The 22,204-nt window shown below is 40.5% G+C and overlaps 1 protein-coding gene across 2 annotated transcripts in view; it reads right to left on the minus strand.

Annotated features, from left to right (window-relative positions):
- LOC124138011 (substance-P receptor-like) overlaps positions 1–13,699 on the minus strand; it is a 58,635-nt gene extending 44,936 nt beyond the window's left edge. For both annotated transcript variants that reach the window (XR_006861587.2, XM_046504525.2), the window contains exon 1: positions 12,830–13,699. Coding sequence is in view for 1 of the 2 variants with exons in the window: in XM_046504525.2 (XP_046360481.1) it covers positions 12,830–13,175 (346 nt within the window). In the remaining variant the exon portion in view is untranslated. The remainder of the gene's footprint in view (positions 1–12,829) is intronic.
- Between the last annotated feature and the right edge of the window lie 8,505 nt (positions 13,700–22,204).

Here is a 22,204-nt window from a genome sequence, read left to right on the forward strand (position 1 = left end):
ACATTCAAAACAAACAAAAATGAAACTTATAAATATTTCACTTAATAATTTCGTTTCGCAGAGAACATCCAGTTTTCTACGTAAATGCTGTCTAGGGTTCGCTGTTTATTTTCCTCCACGTTGCCAACACCCAGTGTTTATGGTTATCTGCTTTCTTGGAGCGTAACATTGGCATCTTGTCATAGAGGTAATAAAGAAATTTTATGAGTGCTAATTATCTCCTGCTGAATGGCAGCTGTCTTAAGCAACTGTGTAAACTTACAGTGGTTCGTTCATCCACGAGAGCTTACGCTTTTTGACTATCAGTTCTATAATCCTATTCAAATGTTAATATGGACACTGAGATAATGTTACCGTTACTAAACCCGAAGGACAACAACATATGGAAATGAGTGCTTAATAAGTAATCTCATTTCCAATCGAGGCTGAAAAATGCCCTCATGAAAATTTCGAATACTATTACTCTTCTTATGACATCTACAAACAATCAGATATTTTAAGAATCTCACCATTAAAACGTGAATGGTGTAGTTTTGTCCATGCTATCATATACAGTGATATATTCAATCTCAACGTCATTCCGTATCCCCCGCAGTACCGGTGTTTATAAATTAATTTCCGTTACCAATGTATTCTCATAAAGTTTCATTATAATGAAAGCTGCAGAACTGGATATGGAAACTCAGAGACAACTCCGGAGAAATGACCTGCCAATCCACAATTTCAGACAATCGTTCCAGAAGCAACTGTATCAGCGATTGCATTGTATCGAATCTGTAACGTTGTAACAAACAACCACTTACTTTTTTTATGAAGATTGTGTGAGTAGCTGGTGCTACCGGCGGGGAAGGACATGCTTATATTCCTCTTTTCGCGAATAACTAATGTCATCACTGATTTTCAGTGATCCATTTATAGAATAACCCACGAGGTACGAGTGATGACGGAAAATATGTCAGGGACTTAAAAAATTAATTTCACGAGTGACATATTTTCCGTAATCACTCGTACCGAGTGGGTTATTCTATGTATTACCCATATTCATATTAAAGACATATTTCAGGAAAAAATCAATCAATTGTCGTCGATCAAGAATCAGCTGTTTTGTATCAATCCGCGTGTGAAAAAACACTGTCCACTTACTCCAAGCGCATTACTCAATCAACGTCTTGCTACGCGTAAAAAGAAAAGTTCTGTTAACAAAACTTGAAAGATCACATTATTTCAGTTATATTTCTGTCTGTGACACAGTGAACACTATCTAGCATTGATAAAAGAAGACAGTTTTCAAAAAAGGTTCAACAGGCTTTTTAATCAAGGCTTGTTTTGACAAGACCTCTTATTGACAAGACAACAGCCGTCGTGCATCAGCGTGGACATGAATTTCACATTGAGAAGAGGAAACACGGGAAACCTGTCAATTTTTTCATGTGTCATTCGATAAAAATGCCAAAACCTGTATCAACAACATAGAAGGAATGTACAGAAGTCATGTTTGATTAAGAAAAGTTACGAAAAGTAGGTAAACTTTGAAAAATACGATTGCTGTCAGTGTCGGAAAGAATGACCCGACTTGCCGACTTATCAGATTTGAGACGGCTGAAAGTTTGCAAGTTTATTCCGGACAACAAGTTCTATAGACTACTCAGAGTCAGAATCAACGAGTATTCTTCTCTTTGGGGCCGGTAGATGACTGTCGACAGTGGAGTGACCCGAGTCGTTAGAAGAAATGGTGAAATGAAAAACCCCTCCATATATGGGCCCCGAAAACAGGGTGTGCACAGTGTGCAGGGAATGGTCATCGTGTGTGATTTGTGACAGGTATATATGACTGATGGGAAACTAGTGCATCTGGGATTCTTGGAGGATTTGACAAACACGCTCGTGGAGTGGACATAGAAGATGACAGGATTTTGTTGATATTTTGATGTTATGATTCATTAATTGTCGAATAACTGTTGATGGACTGGACGTTCTTGTGACCAGAAACTTGCATAATCTGATGCGCTGGGACACCATTGTCGGATAAAATTTGGATCATTCGTTTTCTAGCGCTGTGGTTCGTCAACTTTTTGTCTGAGGATAGTCCAGCCCTGGATGCCATGGTCTTCATGAGAGAGCCTAACTTGTTTCTACCAACATGTTAGTGTTTTAACCAGGCGTTTCAGATTTTACCCCGAACTGTGTGTTGGATGCAAGATAAAATGGACTCTCATCATTGCTAAAGTCTCGCGGGCGAACATCCCGATACAACCTGTAAACTGCCACCGGACAACACTCGTCCCCAGGTTAAGCCCACGCTTTGGGTGCCAAGTCACGGGATTGATCACCTTGCCGTGTTTTTGACTGACGTTACAAATACTGTAAAATTTCCTTATTATCGGAATCAGTTTTGAGTGTGACGACGCACCACTGCATGCGTCTGTGGGGCGTGGCCGACCTCAGTCCAAAGTGGACTGTATTGTTCCACCAAAATGTGTTTAACACAGTATCTGAGTCCCCTTCAGAGTAGAAGGTTCGTATTCCGAACCATCTGATTTGCGTGACGAAATGAAAAATTTACAAAGAATAAAGTTAAGTTCACTGGGCCTAATTTCTTCCACCTTTCTTGTGTCATTTAAACTTTCCTGTATAAATTTGTGCACTAAATTCATATCAAGTTTAGTCTTTTTCATAGTGTTTTCGTTTTCATTGGCAGTTAGGAACTTTTCGATGTCATCATCGTTCACAAAGGCAAACCTGTCTGCATTCAGTCCGGTGTTTGGATTCGGGGGTCGAAAAATCGTCAAACAGCAAGTCCTCTAGCACAGACGCCGGCAACCCCGGACTTGGTGGTGTTGACTTTTGCGCACTAGAAACAGTCTCTGGCAAAACTCGCAATCTAAATCTTGGAACTTCCATCTGGCCATATGCAGTTTTGACAACAAATACATTAAATGTGTTCAGAGGTTGAATTATGCAAATAACTCTTCCCGTCAGAACTCCGTCCACTTTAACGAGGTCATATACTTTGACAGGTGTCAAATGGTCAGCCATGTTTGTTTACGCAGACGTAGATTTTTTGTTGTAATTACGCTTATTGTAAACTAAAACTCATGCAAAATAAATGCTTTATTCATGATAATGTGAAATCATGTGGTTGATATAAAACTATGTTCTAGTCTTATAAATCTCGAATAAGTGAGATTGTAGCTCGTAAAACATGTGAATGAATGCCCTGGATTTGTAAATGAACTCAATGAGAGAAAAAAAAGTCCCGTCGTCCAATGAAAACTGACATTTGTTTAACTGACCAATCAGCTTCGAGAATCACTAATTGCACACTGTGCAAATATCAAAAAGTTATGACACTGCATATTTGAGGTAATAATCAAGTTTTACCTGTATTTTGCCTTTTACGCAAAATGGAATCTGCTTCGGTGAATAAACGTCACTGGTTATTCTCTGGCGTTGACGTTATATATCTAATAGTTCTCCTTAGCCACATTTGCATTGTAATAATGCTGTAACAAAAACCCTACCATATTGCGGTGTTTATATTGTTTCAACCCTTTGCCTCTGCTCAATTTCGACCGCCTCCGTGGTCTAGTGGTAGAGCGTCCGCCCGGAGAGCGGAAGGTCCGGGGTTCGATCCCAGGCCGCGTCATACCAAAAGACGTTAAAAGATGGTACTTGTTGTTACCCTGTCTGGCGCTCGGCATTAAGGTGCTAAAACAAGGACTGGTTGGCTCGGAGTCAGTATACTGTGTCTGAGTGGGGTATTCATGTTAAACTGCGGCATGGTATCTCAGTGAGCTGGCATCATTTCGGACTAGTACAAGCAGCCACACAAACACACACACGTACATGTACATGCACGTCGCTATATAAGCGCAATAATCTTGGACGCGACGTTAAACCCCATTTCACCTCACCTCACCTCACCTCACCTCTGCTCAATTTCAAATGCATGTACGTTTTGATGCACGGTGCTTGGCATATTCACATGAACATCCCTTCATTAAAGCTGACCGACTCAATTAAACATAAATAGAAACAAAACCACGCAAATCACGCCATTCTGTACTTCATTATATGAAATATTAACACTGTGCATTTGTAGCCAGCATGTTTCATTTGATTTCATTTTGATACACGCAAGCATTAAACTGAATGTGTCATGTGCCTCGTCAATGTCATAGTAGGTTTCACAGAGCACGATGCAATAAACCTTTGAAACATCTAACACCGTTAACGCATTACCATTCATATTTGGATTTCAGTTTCCATCAGAAACCAATCAGATTCTATCAAGAGGTTTGAAAGAAAATCCTTCTCAATATTCTTGTTATTTATGAGGATGTATAAACGAAATCATGAGCGCCAAGCTGTTTAAATTACAAACTAACATTAAGACATTGCTCTCCTGTTGCTTTTCAGAAGGGAAGACATGGAAGTGTTTCAGCCATTTAAGTTAATACTTGATAGAATAGCCCAGGAGTATCACGACGGGGGCACCAAAATTTGGTTACTTTCATTGTAGTCATTTTGGTGAACGGACCCAGGCAACGAGCACAAGCTGGAACCAAAAGGAAAGCTGACCAGTTTTTGCAACCATCAAAGAGCGTATGAGTGTCACAACAGGTAATTGCTTCAAATTATTTGTTATTGAAGTTTATTGATTTAAACTTTCCTAGAACAATAGTTGAAATCGGGGAATTATGTTTCCATAGAAGAAAAAAATTAATAAAAGGATACTGTCACCAAAGAGGGTACTAAATTGTGAAGATCATTAAAATGAGAAGCACCTGTTTGACAATCATACAAAACGTTACGGTAATTGCATTTGATTCGTTGCTCAGCACACTGCGATCATGTGGTTTATGAACTGAGGTGATCAATCCAGATGAAGGAAGTGATGCAGGTCGGAATGTTTAACGCTTTGGTTAAACTGTTACAGTCAATATGTAAAATCAGCCCATGTGCAAAATGTGGCAATTTACAAACAATATACAGTAACTTTCGTTTTCGTTTAATCATGTCATTTCAAGTCACAGGGTGACGAAATTCAACATCAAAATGTTTGGAATTCGCTGTCATTATACAATTAATGGTTGAGTCAGTTTGTAAACTGACTAAATATTTAGGCGTTTTGTATATTGCCTGATTAACATTTTTACTCAGTTTACAAACTGACTGTAACATTTTAAACACCCTGGTAAAACTCATGACTTTCAGATCTAGACATATATAGAGAGACATCTGTAATTATGCAGTATCACTCAGTCCATGTCAACGAGTCATACATCATTGATGTTAAGAACTATATTCCCATATTTGAATAATTACATCTGAATCGAAATGACAGGGCTCTGGTTAGTTGCATTACATTTTCCATAAATACAGCTCCATTGTATCCTTCGTCCTTCGTCGCATCCGTTGTTTGAACCAGGATATAGACATGACAGGATATACCAGCAATGATTCATCATCACGTAGATGTACAATTAACCCATCATCTCGACAAAGTGTTTTATTAGAATGAGATTATCACTCTGATCAGGCTCATGGTAGAGAGTCTTATATGTATCTGTGCATGTGTGAGTTGGATTTAAAGCTGCTTTAACCATCACTTCAGTTGTGGCAAGGTGTTGCAGTTTAATATTAAAATATAGGTTTGTAGGAAGATACGCAGGTCAAGATGTGTCCAGCTTAGCTGAATCCTGTGATTCTTCTTATTTCAACTCCCTTGTGAAACCCTTGACTTCGGATCCTGACACTCAAAGGGACGCAATTCTATATAGCAAATAACGGCGCCTTACATTACTTGGCAACCGCGTTGTGTATTTACGTTGAATCCTTGTCCTCCATTCTAATTTTCAGAGGCAGGGACAACAGGTAGCCCAGGCGTCTAAAGTACACTTGGCTGTGGACAGTGGCGTCCCTCAGGCACTCCAGGAAGTTATGATCGTGGGATTGAATCTCAGATTCGCCTTGTTATGCCTCTTTGTTTGCCAGCTCCAATATCCGTGCTATAGAGATTCACAACGGTGGCTAACATCGAAGACCTGCTTCATTTCGGGATCATGCTACACACTGTGATGAAATATTGTTAAAAGCGGCGTTAAACCAAACTCACCCAATCTCATTTTCAGGAACACATACATGTACGTGTGTATACGAGTAAGATCACAATGAACCTTTATATCTGAGCTGTTCTTAAAGGACAAACATTCTGTTAACCGTATGTGTAACAAACATTCATGTCACTAACGGACTGCTTATGGACATGTAGAACTGAATAGGCTATTCCCATGAGTCATAAAACCTAAAAATATATCGTTATTCAGATTATGGTGTTTAGCACCAGACTTATCATTAATCTTAGTTAAAGCAAAGAAAGATGGCACCGTAGTGGCACATTGTCGTATGCTCGTATCGCCATGATAGGAAGGCTATTATATGAAAACTGTTCGCAGAAAATGTCTCTGTAAATTAATTATACCGACGTTTAACAAATGACTGGTAACTGGTGGCAAAGTACGTAATATGAATATACAGGTTTGGTTTGCGTCAACGTGTAAACTATTGACGTATATCTCCGACTCTGGGGATTCAGGATGGACTAATTAACCAATGCTGTTTGTCAGTGGCGTGTAAATGAATCGGATGGATTCGGATGACGTGGTTGATAACGTGTCATCGTACCGCCAATGGCATGCATGAGTGTTTATGTTATCAATCACAGGAGTGTCTTGACTCGATTATTAACAGTCCGCCGCCATGTAGCTTCCATATTGGTAAGTGCAGCGTCACACAACGACAAACGAACCTTTTCATATCCACCTTTGGCAGGGATGCGTTTATACAAGGACATACAGGCTATACAGTCTAGCTTCAACTGATGAAGCAAAAGCAATTGGCACTGCAACACTTAACATATAGATGAAAGTATATTTCTGCATGATACTTTAGAATCCTATATTCTGACTGATCCGTGTTATTGGATTTGCGAGAGGCCATTATTTCCTTGATGTCTGCTTCGCCGCAAAAGAAAAGATTTAGATGAAAATATTTGTCTCAATCCGATTGAAAGACAACACTGACTAAACAGACATTGTGGCAGCTATTTCGGAAAGAGATATTATGTACAATGACTAGCAGTGATTTCAGTGGCATCGAGAGAGTTTGACATTTGACACTAATCTATCCTTAATGAGATGTCATGTTAACCGCGTCACGATGCTTTGACCTAGGTGTATACTAAGACGTCATAAAGGTGGTGGTCTTAAGATCTAAACATTGTAATGGTATCCTTATATTCCGTAGGGAGAGACGTTTGAATAATATTTACAGACCATCGGTGCTATAGGATTGGTTTGCCAAAGTAATGATTTTATAAATCATTCCCCTCCTGTATTCACAATTAATAATTACAGGTTTCAAATGTGACTGGTACGTACACAATCTCAAGTATCAACTCTACTTTCGACACCTGTAATGTCGTTTACTTTTGCAGTTCCTGAATTTAAAGTGTACACTGGCATTGGCATAGACATACCAGCTATAGACTCCCGATTGGTGCTACCGTTGTCAAAGAGGGTGTAACAAGAACAAATATCCTCTAAATGTAAACGAAGATCAAATGAAATAAGGCCTTCCTGAATGAATTTGTACTGACAGTCGATAGAACAAACATCACGATGTAAAGTGGCAATTCATGCCCACATTGGGTTTATTCAGATTAATGCTCAGATAAATAGTCTGGATCTGACAAAACATTTTAGCAAAAAACATTTGATATGGCGGGAGTTTAAATTTATATAAATGGGTTGTGATGAATTGCCATTAATTGGAAACATCAGCACGTGCCGCCTGTTGAGAAGAAATAATGAGTTTCTTATTCATGCATTTCTATCAACTTACTTCTTACATCTCGTTCTCCTAAAATTCTTCGATTACTTGGCAGAGGAGCTGAGCAAGGAAACGTAGAAATTACGTTTTTTAACAAAAGAGGCGTTCCACTTATTATTCTTGGCACACGACAAAACATGATCAAGATAATTTGTTCAATCAACACACTTTATCAATACTGGATATGGCAAGTGATGTCTTTGTGGAATCATTATTTATTATTCCCGATGTCTCGGTTTGATTCGTCCAAAATTCATTTGCGAAAAAAAATAAACCCTTAACTTGCTGCATATTGGGTCGATCCTGTATATATTGTCTAGTTTTTAGAATACCATGGAAGGAGTTTTATTTTAATGCCCTGGAAAGACAGAAATGAGGGAATGTTGTTTTGTGACGCACGCAGTATGGACTGTATATACTAGAAATAGACGTATCTGCACCAGGTAAACCCGTGGCTGGCAGCATGATCTACGATCCACACACATTCAACTAGATCAAGCATTGTAACCACCCTATACTCGTACAAGGGTTTGAAACTGCTGGAAGCTGATCCAGAAAGGTTCTTGCAACGACTTATGGCTATGGATGAAACCTGTGTTACCACTTCTGGCCCTAGTACAAACAACAATCTGCAATTATGCTGAAATCTGTCCATTTTCCAAAGGTTATTAAACAGAATTGTCACAGATAGACAATTTGCTTAACTGACTCAAGTTTTTGTGGATATAACTCTATTATATTTCACTATTATAGGTGGAGTTTACCAAAACGAAATTCCTTCTATATGAGTCTCAGAACTTATCAATCAACCATTGATAGTGGGCTCTTTCGACAAGTATGTGATGCTGGGATCATATTCAGGCCTGGCTTGTGAGGACAAAAACACAGGAGGTATTACGTCACAGTGAAGTCTCAAGGTTTATAGGGCGGTCGGGTAGCCTAGTGGTTAAAGCGTTCGCTCGTCACGCCGAAGACCCGGGTTCGATTCCCGACATGGGTACAATGTGTGAAGCCCATTTCTGGAGTCCCCCGCCGTGATATTGCTGGAATATTGCTAAAAGCGGCGTAAAACAATACTCACTCACTCACTCAAGGTTTATAATCCTCTTTTCTTTCCAGCAAAGCATATACTATATACGTCTCTGAATCTGGGAACCTATTTCAAATTTCTATTTAACATGTTAATATCTCGACTGTTCACTCAAAATGGAAATAAACCTCTGTCAAAGCATTTTGCAAAGTAAGGTAACAATTACGCTATTGGTCCAAACATTGACCTTGTACATTCTAAATTATTGATTCGCACTGCGTTGTAACGCTTTCGTGAAATAATTCCACAAACACAGCTTTCTTGACATCATGTGCTTGAATAAATATATGGTTATGCAGTCTACTTGTCATTGGAAATAACAACTGACGTTATTGTTGAACACATGTTTGCGGGATGAAGTCACACATACCAATAATTACGAGCAGGCTGTAAACAAAGTGTATGCAATGATAGAAAATACAGACAGCATGTCTATGTGACGAGTCCGGCCAGATGTAAAAAACATGTTGACTCCGATGATAGATAATTATGTTAATGACGTCAAACGGGAACTCATTTTCATCTATCTAGCGTTCTGACTCACCATTTTTCGTCTATGAATAAATGTCTGTGCATTAAGGGTGCCACTGGCTCTGCTAACAGATTTCGGTAAACCGACACTGAATATTTCCATTTACGATCATGCATTCATTATGCGTAGTTTAAGACTTGTATCGATTCTTGTTCATTATACTTATATATTATCATAGAGTTAAAAGTTGAGTAAAATAAAGACAGTTTTAATATCTTACAATAAGTTCCCCACATTTATACCTCCAAGCAGTACTGTCTAACACCGCCACTACCGCATCACACAAAAATGTGTCTGTGAATGTCACATTTATGCCTTATCATGAAATTAAAAGCCATCAGTCTTGACTTTTTAAATAGTATAAGACATAATATGCTGACTATGGGGTATCAGTTGTTCGTCATGCTGGCGTTTTGAAATCAGAATCCATTATCCTTAAAAATGTAAAAAGGGAATTTCAAAGAATTTCAGAAATATGTACAAATATGTTCAGAGATATCATTTCCCCGACAGCTAGTGTCATTAATGAAGCGACATGCGTGTAGTATTTGAAGTTGAAGCTAACGTATGCTGTGATTATGATATACGCGTTACGTTGATGTTGAAATGTATATATCATTATTATCAAGAATAACATTCTTCATTCGCGAATTTCGCGTAGTTAAGGGGGTGGGGGGTTACTTTGATAAATAGTATGTCTGCAAAACATAATAGCGCCTATAAACTATAACCCACGGTCGAAAGAAACCATCAGTTTTCAACATACGATCATGACAAACTAAATATAAGTCGGTAACTAAATATAAATACGGTCATTCCAGGATTTATTTCCCAGCTGACCATCCATCAAGGTGCCACTTCAACACTGAAGTCGCTGTCATGAGGTCTACTTGATACACAAATTTGCTATACCCTCGACAGGCATGATTCTGACATCTTTTCACAATGCGAGGGCGTTATTTTCACAAGGATCTAGCCATTCCAAGAGTGAAACGTTTACGCTGGTACCAGACAGCCTTTGGCCCCCTGCCATCGTGCATCAGTAGCACGTCACCGCGTTTGGTTTTAATCTATGCCTCAGGAAAGGAAAATATAAACTTTTGCATTTTGGAACTTTTCACAGCCTGATGCCAACAACCTCTTTTCCAAAGGCAGCGCTAGTATGAGCACTATCATAATAATTTGTTTTTGTTGTTTTATGTTTTGACAGAAAAGCTTTTTTAACTCCCTTGGCTATTGTGTAGCTTTTTTCTTTTGATATAAAAAGAAGGATTTACAGAAAATACACAACGTAATACTGCCATAGGGAAGATACACTGGTTTCCAGCGTACTATAGCATCACACAGTGAGTATGTCGATGTTTGTATTCATCATATTGTTGAATCGAATCATGTGGTCCATAAACACATCAACACCAACTAGCTAGCCACTGACCACTTCAGTATTGGTAAATCCCTGTCTAAATGCGGTTTTGTTTAGTCATTACACAGCACACACAGATCCGCTTAGGGTAATTGCCACAAACGATCTAATTACTTGTAAATTAGGGCAGCGGGCTGGAGAGGAAAACGGCATTGGCAGGAACAGTGGTCACTGTCTTGAAGTGTACCTGGATGCATGAATACGTGTTATAAGAGTGTATGGGGAGGTAAAAGTGTTTGCCGCCGCGTTGAACGACGTGCACGTGTGTGTGTGTGTGTGTGTGTGTGTGTGTGTGTGTGTGTGTGTGTGTGTGTGTGTGTGTGTGTGTGTGTGTTGTTGCTGTTGTTGTTATTGTTGCTTGTACTAGTCCGGACTAACGCCGATTTTATAGTGTTAGCCCACTGAGATACCATGCCACAGTTTAAGATGAATACCCAAATCAGTATACTGATTCCCAACTGACCAGTCCTTGTCTATATGCCGATCGCGAGGCAGGGTAATAACAAGTACCATCTTTTAACGTCTTTTGGTATTATGCGGCCGGGGATTGAACCCCCGGTTTCCGCTCCCCGGGCGGACGCTCTACAACTAGATCACAGAGACGGTTTCAAAGTAGAAAGAACGACAAGCTTAAAGAAATGTGAATTTACTAGTTTTAGTGTTTCCATGTTAAAATTTACCTCGGGAAAATTGCGTGTGTGTGTGGCTGCTGTTACAAGTCCGGACTACTGCCGAGTTTATAGTGCTAGTCCACTGAGATACCATGCCGCACTTTGACATGATTTATTTAATAACAAGCGCCAGTCAGGTTAACAACAAGTACCATTTTTAACGTCTTTTAGTATGACGCGGCCGGGGATCGACCTCCCGACCTTCCGCTCTCCGGGCGGACGCTCTATCAATAGACCGCGAAGGCGGTCTTAAAGTGTATGACAACGTATTTATATTTAGATGAATATCATTATTTCAAAACAACACACACGTACGTTCAAGCCAGTGTTGAGGTTAAGGGGGCTTGACATATCATTAAATCAGATATGCTAATCCACTTTGAACCTCTCTTCAAGCAGAAGTAGCGTATCAGAGCCATCAGGTTTTTAAGATACTTGGGAAGCTTGATAATTAACATTCAATTTCACGGTAACTGATAAATCATTGACGTATAGTACTAATCAAACGCCAACCTTAAATTCTGTCATGATGATACCGAGAACCTTTTCGAGAGGGTAGGGAGAGTGGTTCTTGTACGAAATACACGAACGAGCCTTGTGTGTACCTCAGACCCCACACGTTTTATCGATACTTGAGTTATTCTCATTATTTCTGTGTTAATGTTATTGATAAGATGTCCATCTAGCGCGCTTTTACATTTACCAATCGAATGTTCGTGGCGCTAAATTGTTTTATTACCCAACAAAGGATCGGTGTACAGTTGTACGTTTATTCTCAACTGCTACTCGCAATACCATCTCATCCTACCGGGTATCCATTTACTGCTGGATGCACAGAGGCATATTACGAAGTCGCTTGCCTTGAAACACACATGTAACCTGTGTTTTATTTTGAGGAAGGACCAAAATTCGCAAAAGCCAAGCTGTATTGCTTATGGTTGGTCACCCACGTGCATGCACTCTCCACAACTGATGTATAACCTGTGCGCTGTGTAGAGGACCAAATATAGATATTTTAAACATTACAGAACATACGTCAGGCTGATATTATGTCTTTCTTAGAATAAAATTATTGCTAATTCGTACATGTTTCCGAATGTGAGTATCTTGGAAAACACTACATGCATGAACAAACGACAATGCCATACACAATGGAGATAAATCAGAATGCATCGATACAGTTTTGATTCGTTCCATGTAAAAGTAGGATTGTTTCTTACCATGAGCAAAAGTGTTGAATTTACAGAAGTACTCCCCGAGTACCCATCCCTCGGTAACGTCATCGACGAGAGAGACCCACGTGCACGACACCGTCACCATCAGGTCAGCAATTGCCAAGTTGACAATGTAGAAGTTCGTCGTAGTCCTCATGCGTTTGTGACGATACACAATCACGACAATCAAAAAGTTGCCTAGGAGTGAAAACGCAATTATGATTGTATAAAACACACATTTTAGCCCTATCTCCCAGGGCGGGACATAACGCCTTTCCACGGGGTAGAGCTGCTGTGACAGGTCGAAGTCGTAATATGGAGGCTCCGTGATGCTGTCACTGGCGTTGACCATGATGTAAAACTGGTCTCAACCCAATATTAATACAGTCCAGGCGCCGGTCACACTTTCATTCACTTCGTTAGACTATGCAGGACTAACAAGTCGAGACTGACGAGCCAGCGGCTACCAACTGTGTGTGATCACTGTACAGAAAATATTGATCACAAGTCCTCCCACGAGCATTCCCGCTGAACACACTTTGTAAACTTTTTTATCGGCGTCTTTTGTACCCAAACCACGCCTTTCCTCTCTGGGGCTATTGTACATGACAGCCCCGTTGACTGTCGAGCAGCGAATCTGAAGATGCCTAGATCACCTGCAAGTGCGGGGCTTTTCTATCACAGAGTACGATGAGGGAGTCTACACGTTGGAAGTTTATCGCCCGGTATTAGAACATGTAGACAAGCATCCCAGACATGAAGCCAGTCATTGGTCCAGAAGGCGATCGACGGAACTTGTAGATATATGTCCTGTGGTGTTTGCTCAAGGCAACAGAGGGATTAGCGTTTTTATCTTAGTGGATTTTAACACATGGTATCCCGTGTCAAGAAATGAGCTGAAAACTCATAATACCAGGCGTCTCCGCATTAACATCTTAATTAGTCTCTAAATGCATCGCTTGGTGTGCGGAGATGCTGTACCCATCGGCTTCTCTGATATTGGATATAAGGATGCTATTAGCCTGGAGCTATTGAAAGATCTAAGCTATGGCAGACTTATGATAAATGAGAAAGGCCAGTGTTAATGAACTTTGACGATCGGATGTAGACAACACCACGTCTATATATCACACTTGGATACTACTCTTAAACTACCTTGGCTTCATATGGTGACAATATGTAAATGCATCATACGCTTAAACTAGCTTGTAACCTAAGTCACATTTTGGTGATGCTGGTTTAATGGGTTTCGTGACTGGGTAGGGTTTTACGCCATTCACAGTAATATTCTTGTTATATAACACGAGAAATGGGTTTCACACGTTTTACTCATGTGGGAAATCGATTCCAAGGTTTCGGCGTAACGAGTCAACACTTTAACCACTAGGCTACCTCACCGCGGTCAACAAACTTAAGCTTGGGTTTGTCGATAATGTTGTGCACATGCACTGTAACAATAACAAAACTAATGGTCCAAGAGGATTGTGGATGATCCTGAAGAATTAATGCTGTCAAGGTACTCCATGATCAAATGAGATCGTCAGTCCAACCCACTTTATCTGTATACGTAAACTGAAGCCCTACCATCATAAACGAGTTTGTTTTCAGAATATATGCCACAGTTAGAACTTATTCATTTTGAAACTATCCGTAACACGATTGTTGTGATTGACAGCAAGAAACACTGAACTGTCAACATCTCAGACAGATTCGATAATCACTTTTTGTTCCCGTTTATTGCAAGCATGCGGATGAACTTTATATCACACTTCTTATAAATATCACACTGATAATGCAATCAGTGTCTTCATTATTTTTAAATATGGTCGATGTACGAAGGATAACTGTTCATAAGTGTTATGAACAAAAAAAACCTGTCACATAATTATATGATCAATGTAATTGACAAGTCAGGCTTAACTACGAGAGATTTTCGTGTAAAAAGACGCTTCGAAAGAAGCACGACAGCCTCCGGTACGGATTTCCCATTTATAAGTTGAATTTGTTTTTATCCAGATAAAACAAGACATCAGGTAATAAGAGTTCTCCGACAGCTGCAACATTTGGATCAATGGCTTGGTTCACATTATTGCAGAGGCAGTGGGGTAGCCTAGTGGTTGACGTGTTCGCTCATGCAACACGCCAAAGGCCTGTTCAAAACCGCAAAAGGATACAATGTAAATAGAAGCGTCAAAAAACATTTCCATAATCATAAGAGATCTCTACTGAGCCTACAAAAGCCTATTTAAGCTTGAGGATCATTATTGATTTAAATATATCCTCGTTGTAAGGGTAGTGACATTTTATTAATAATGTGAATGCTGTGTGTTACCAATGTGATCCCGAGCATCATTATTGATTTGAACGGATAGTGATTTTATCAATAATGTGAATGTTGTACATGTATATCACTCATGAAGTCATCCTGAGTAATCGTTATCTTTACTGCGACTGACAAACAGGAATACTTTCTAACGAAGCCATTGATGTCATTGCAAACGTCAGTCCCACGCCACGCTCGCGACGGTACCGATAATGGTACGGAACGCCCACGTAAAACAATGCTACACACAAGCAAACAAACATACAGCATACATCATGTGTCAGCCCGATGGATGGAGGTGGTATCTACTCCTCTCGGAGCTATAAGGCACCATGAACGGTCTGGCAGTGATCATCATAAATCATACTGCGCAACACCGCAAGGTGTTTCACATGCATATTCATGGATCAATGATGGCGCATATGCTCTACCGCTGACGCTCTTTGAACACGTGAGTTGATGAATGCTGCTTGAAGCTCAGTCAGCAATATTGAACTATATCGCGACAGTTTGTAAATAACTGAATATTAGCCAAGCAAACCAGTGATTGAAAGTGCGAGCACCAATCCATGTCATCGGGGTAGAATAGTACGGAATTAGCCAGAACGCTCAATCTCCATTTTAGTCAGTTATTGCGACAAGCATATGCTACAAGGTCCCGTTTTGTTGAGAACCATATCGGTTGCAAGATAACAATGAGAGAACGGTACTAAGCAATAACACAGCAGCTCGATCCATAACAAAAACGCATCGTTGTTTGTTCTTATCACACTCTCTGATTGAAGGGCATGACAAACTATGCTGTACGCGTCGTGATTTTAACGAGTCTACCTCACCAGCATATATTTACATGATGACGTCAAACGTCTGATTTTGATATACCTTACACGTAAACAGTGGAGGCTCCCCAGGTGAGCAAGTCCGATAGTTTTTAGGCAGGTATGAAATAACAAATTGGTATTATCTGACGCATTTTTTACTAGGATAGACCTGTAAACACAACAAGCGGCACCTTCTCTGCTTGTAAATCTATTATTACTTCACACATAGTGCGGCAAGATATCAGAAGCAAAATATACACGTTGCTGCTGGGGGTAGGCTAATTAGAGCCTTGATTCAAAATCAATGTTACACCGCGGCTACATATGCTTTGCATTTTCACTTTTCTCTTTCTGGCTTGGAAGTCATTAAGGGTGGAAATGAAGTGTTCTTGTTATGTACGTGGCAGCCAAATGAAAGGTTCACACTTGATTACCGACTAACGCTGAAGTGTTTTCAATCAAACCTAGGTGGTTACACACGCTGGGGAGATTTTTTTGTCTGAAGTTACTGTTTGCATCAGATACAGATTAAATCTAAATCTGAGGGAAGAGTGAGTAGGTGAGCTTGGCTCAACGCCGCTTTTGAACAGTATTCCAGTTATATAACGCCAGCCTATTGGGGATGAAAAGCCGAATGTAGGTCTCTGACGTTTACCACTTCGACGAACCGGGATTCGAAACCACAATCATAGGTTTCTAGCGCGCCCTGGGGACGTAACTCTGCACAGCGAATTTCGGCGGCTTGCCATTTTGATCGCCAAAACTACATGTTGACTTATAATAGTCGAACTGCAACAAATAAGACTTTCCACGAGTCTAAGTATGACAAATATGATATATGTATATGTCATCCATGTAACGCTTAGCTGTCAAATATACGTAACGAAGACTAGTGATGTTCTCTACTGCCCACAAATTCCTCCCCACACCAAAACACCCCCTCCACCACACGGCACGACCTCCTGAACGCAACATGCCGCCGCTCGTTCTCCCCTTCCGCGGTAAAGACGCTGTCATCCATCAGCTCAGAACAGACAGAACTGGCTTTAATCAGTGAAGACCCTCTGCCAGTCACGTCGCTGCCAACGACGTACTTTCAGAGCTATCTCAATCTCTGACGATGATGTTGCGCTGTCAATAACTGTCCTCTGTAAGCCCCAATTCCCTGAGTCGCATGGCCACTATCTGTCGACTAACCATATGCCCTAAGGCATTCGTCGCTGATGTCGTCACTGTCAGGAACTGTCACTGTCACGATTCCGGAGATTCAAAGTACGTAAGTACTGGTCTTCATTGGGCCTAGTGACCCTGGGTCTGCCTATCTTGGCCTGTCTGATATCTGCCCGGTCTATTAGTAATGTTGCATCAGGCTAGTTACAGCAACACGAGAGCAACTACAAGTTGTAGCAATGTGGGCATGGGTGGCTCCCATCTGTAACCAACCTGGGTCCCGCTCGCGTTGTTCGGGTGTCAGTCGTGGCATTTCTGTAGTGGTTTTTTTCTATATCGGTGTGAGTGTCTGACATGCCGTCCGCATCATTTAAATACCCTTATTTCACGTGTAGTTTCGGCTGCCCAAGCTGCTAGTGTTTTTTCGTATTTTCTACATAAAAAGATGCCATGGACGTGTACCACTTTCTGCGTAGAGTATTGTTCTGTTTGGACGATGTGTTTTGCATTGATTTAGTTTGAACTTGTGTTTTTAATTTTTGGCAATTTCATTTTTAAAGTGATAAAGTTTCTTTTGGCCGTCAGTTTATATGTATTAAAAGTTGCCAATAAGATAACACGATATTGGAATATTCTTGGTAAACAATAGTTTCAGGTACAAGTTCATCAAATCAGTGCATCAAAATCATATTAAGTTATACTTATATCATTGGGTATTTCTTAACTGAATCAGACTGCCTCCGTGATCTAATGGTAGATCGACCCGGCTACGATCCCCGCGCCATGCCAAAAGACGTTAAAATATGGTACTTTATGTTACCCTGCCTGGGGCTCAGCTTTAAGGACCTAAAACAGGGACTGGTCTGCTCGGTCTCAGTATACTGTGTCTGAGTGGGGTATTCATGTACAAAATACGGCATGTTATCTCGGTTGACTTGCACTATAAAATCGGCATTAGTCCGGCATTAGAACAAGCACCCACACACACATGCATACATATATATAAGTGCAAAAATCTATTACGCGACATTAAACCCCATTTCACCTCACCTCATCTTAACTGAATCACCGATGATTCTTGGATTGTACGATTCCGACCATATCACAAGCATGTGTTTATAAATCAGTATCAAATAGTGATGATGCCAGGTGTTCGCGAAAACTAAGACCTTTTTGTGCCAACTGAGACCTAGACTATTCATACGTTTTTTTCCTTCTTAAAGGATGATAATGCAATTCACAAAACACTTATTGCGACTATTTCCTTGCGTGACATTTGCGTGTTCGTATGGTCGTACATCGCTCTACAATATTAGCAGCTACGTTCTACATCTCGGACTCGTCTGAGATGTTGGTTTTTGATGTCATGGGAAAGTATCTGACAGTCTTAGGTCTTCCTTTGACAGTAAAAGGAATTGATCAATAACAATGAATGACAAAGGAGCTCTTGTGGGCAAGACATCGTAAATCAGTTGATAGAATGATTATTCATACTATCATCATCCATCTAGTTTGACAAACAATAAATGCAAACTAACTCCACATCAATTATATCACTTCTTGAATGCCTTATGAGAATAGCTGTCAAAGCATTCGAAGTCTACTTCTCAACTGGAGAAGGTGCACAACAACACGGGAATGGTAATTGAATTGCGTTCTTCGACAAAAATGATTCAGTTTGTCCTTTGGGGTCTTAAGATATCGGTAATTACATCTGCCTAAAGTAACAATGTTTTTTTCGTCATTACAATCTTCCAAATATTCATAACATGCGGTCGTGAAAGATATGAAAATGTGTCTGTTCAGATTGGGGTTGCTTGTGGTGTGACCTGTGATAAGGAAGCCGCGGTCGTGTTCTTATGAGCATTGCTCCTTCTCTTTCTTGTACCTTCTCGTGTGAACAGGTATAATAGTACCTTTGGGTATTCGACATTATAATTATTTAAATGGACATGGTGAATTTTGTGTGTGTGTGTGTGTGTGTGTGTGTGTGTGTGTGTGTGTGTGTGTGTGTGTGTGTGTGTGTGTGTGTGTGTGTGTGTGTGTGTGTGTGTGTGTGTGTGTGTGTGTGTATACGTCAAATAATATAGCCTTCCGTAAGAGCATTGCCGAGTTACTGTAGAGATGCCGGAAGGACCGGACGTTGTGGGAGGATGATCTGCAGCTCGTTCCACATGTGTGCGATAGGGTTTAGGTTGGGTGACCATACTGGCCACTCCATGCGGACAATGGTCTCCTGTTATAAGTAGGTACTAAATAGTCTCACATACACATCCAGAATGCCATCTCTGTAGCGCACACCTGTCATCGTGTACCGCTGTGGGACATATGGAGATATAGGTTCTTGCACCACTACTGATCCTACCCAAATCAAGAATGAGCTACTTTGGAACCCTGAAATCGGTCTACTAGTCTACGCTTCACTCGGAAATGATGATCTGTGAAGTCCAGACGGTATTTCGATTCATAAGTGGAAAGTACTGGAGCCCAGGCCTGGTCTGTCCAGTTGAGATGATCTTCAGCCCAACCCAATGTGCCTGCCAGTGATGTCGGGTCAGTTGGATACGAATGCAAGCCGTCCGTGACCGCCCGGGATATCAGTCGCACGGAGTCGATTACGCACTGTCTGAGGAGACTCGTTAACGCCACTGGCGTACCGCAGGTCATTTCTGAGTGTGGTGGTAGTCACGAAGCGATGAGGTCTTGCTGCAATAAGGAGAAACCTGTCTTCCCGCTGTGTAGTGGAACGCTGTCGACCACCTGCATGTCGCTTGATAGCTGATCCAAACGTCTGGTATCGATTCCAGGCCCTGCTGATCACACTTTGGCTGACACCAAAGACGTTTACAACATGACGTTCTGTAGACCTAGTTTCAAGCATCCCTGTGCATATGACTAATTGACTAACATCTTATTTGTTCAAATACGTTTACCAGTCAAAGATGTTTGAGTTTTCCTCTCATGATACATTATTCTTCTACCCCAAAACAGCCGTCAGAACCCAACTAAGAATAATCGATGACGCGTGTGTGTGTTTGTCAGTCAGCAATATATCAGCCATGATATCAAGACATGTAAAAACAGGGATGCATCGCACAAGCCAGTGACTGATATTATGAGCAAACAGTGCGATGTCACCCCATCAACTAAATTACCGAGCCTGACCATTTATGACAACCACTTCGGTCCTATTCTGACCAGGCACCCATGGAATATGACATATTAAAAACATGAAACTATTACGGTTGGTCTTCCTTGATGTATTACTTCGACAATGTTGACTACAACCTACCCGACACATGTTTATCTGCAACAGATTCTATTCCAATATCACAACGGAGAAAGAAGGAAGTGTTTATACTGTTTATCATCCCGCAAACTCAAATGCTAGCGCTTTCCATATTGATGAGTATGCCCTTCGGAAATATCGTTTGTCTGTGTACTCATGATTAACAGAGAGTTAATTAGTGGCGGTTTTCATGACTGATGAACACTTGATGAAAACAGACAGACTGGCCGTTTGGAATTGATATATTGATGCAGTTAATGATATCATGATATTGATCAGAGTACAGTGCCAAACGGCCGCAGATGGAATGTCATCAGTTTGTAGTGCCAACCCTCATCAAACAGATTCATCGTTTCTTAAACGTTTACATCACGCATAGAATACGACACTCCTCAGCCGTCACGAACTTCAAGCGACTCCATTACTTAGCATCATGAAATAGATATGAAGCTGGTTAAGCTAGCGTTGGCTTTTTAAGTAAAATAGTGTTCAAACTTTTAAAAACAGTCCCTCACTTTGACATGTCATCGGATGCGGTCCCAGTTCTCAGATTATGACAGTAATAACATCTGTCAAATTCTTATTTCGGAAAATCTAGATATTTTTCTTTTTTTCTCATAGGTTCTCCTTTGTGTTTGAAACCAAACCGCAGATAGGCTCCTTGTCTAAAATAGGGATCATGACAGGGGTTATACGTGTATGTTTTGGTCTTCCTGCATACAAAATAAAAGCGACAAACCCCTTTCCATGAACATAAGAAATCGCCATTGTAAGGTTCCATGAACATAAGAAATCTCCATTGTAAGGTTCCATGAACATAAGAAATCTCCATTGTAAGGTTCCGACTTTGTTTAAGCTTGGGTTTATGAATCACTATCAACTACTAATTATACCAGGTGTTCGTGGAATGGTTAGCGTAAACTGCTCTACCGATGGCATCCGTCACAAACACATGCAAAAAGGCAAGTAAGTTGTGTATCTGGGCATTAGGATACAAGTCAAAATAAGGTATTAGCTTCAGAAGTCATTTTTGTTTTCTGATACCTCAAATTTGGTATAAAACCTAAAGATCCTTCCAGTGGTTTTAGCGCATCCACAACCTTTACCTGTGCAAGGATCCGCTGGTCTTTGGTTCAAATGTGCCCCTTATGGTAATCATTGGTCTGACCCCACAATAACCAACATACTGTTCAAAGCGGTTTTACCAAATTCATGACTCACATTGAGAGGTAGAAACGAATTATGTAATCTCGGTAATCATCCAAATCACCAGCTATCGTGGAGGCCTGTGAAGTTATTGTCTCTGGACCAGTAAAACCAGTGGTTGACTGAGTATGTCCGAGCATGGTGACATACGTTCTGTCCGTCACAAACTATTGATCGATCACGTGATCAACTCTCCATACGATGACATACAGGTCACATCTGAGATTTGGTCAGGTGACCAACCATCCAATCCCAATTTAAGTCGGTTTAAAATAGATTCGAGAGAAAGTAACATGACGTTATGGTGTCCAACATGACGACAAACCCCTGTATTGCTCATGTACCATAACTGTAAATCTAGATACTGTATACGTAGCAGTCAGTGCCACCAGTAAATACTGTACATCAGTCGATCAGTGCCTATGATTACCAAAATCTGATATCAAGATGAAACCATAACCAAACAGTAAGTAAGATTCGGTTTTCAGAAACTTAATTTTCTTCAGATAAGTAAATAACAATCCAATAAGACCTATGGACATACACGTGAAATAACTTGAGACTTACTACAG

The sequence above is a fragment of the Haliotis rufescens genome, unplaced genomic scaffold (assembly GCF_023055435.1).
Source record: "Haliotis rufescens isolate VD_foot unplaced genomic scaffold, xgHalRufe1.0.p SCAF_40, whole genome shotgun sequence".
Lineage (NCBI taxonomy): Eukaryota > Metazoa > Mollusca > Gastropoda > Lepetellida > Haliotidae > Haliotis > Haliotis rufescens.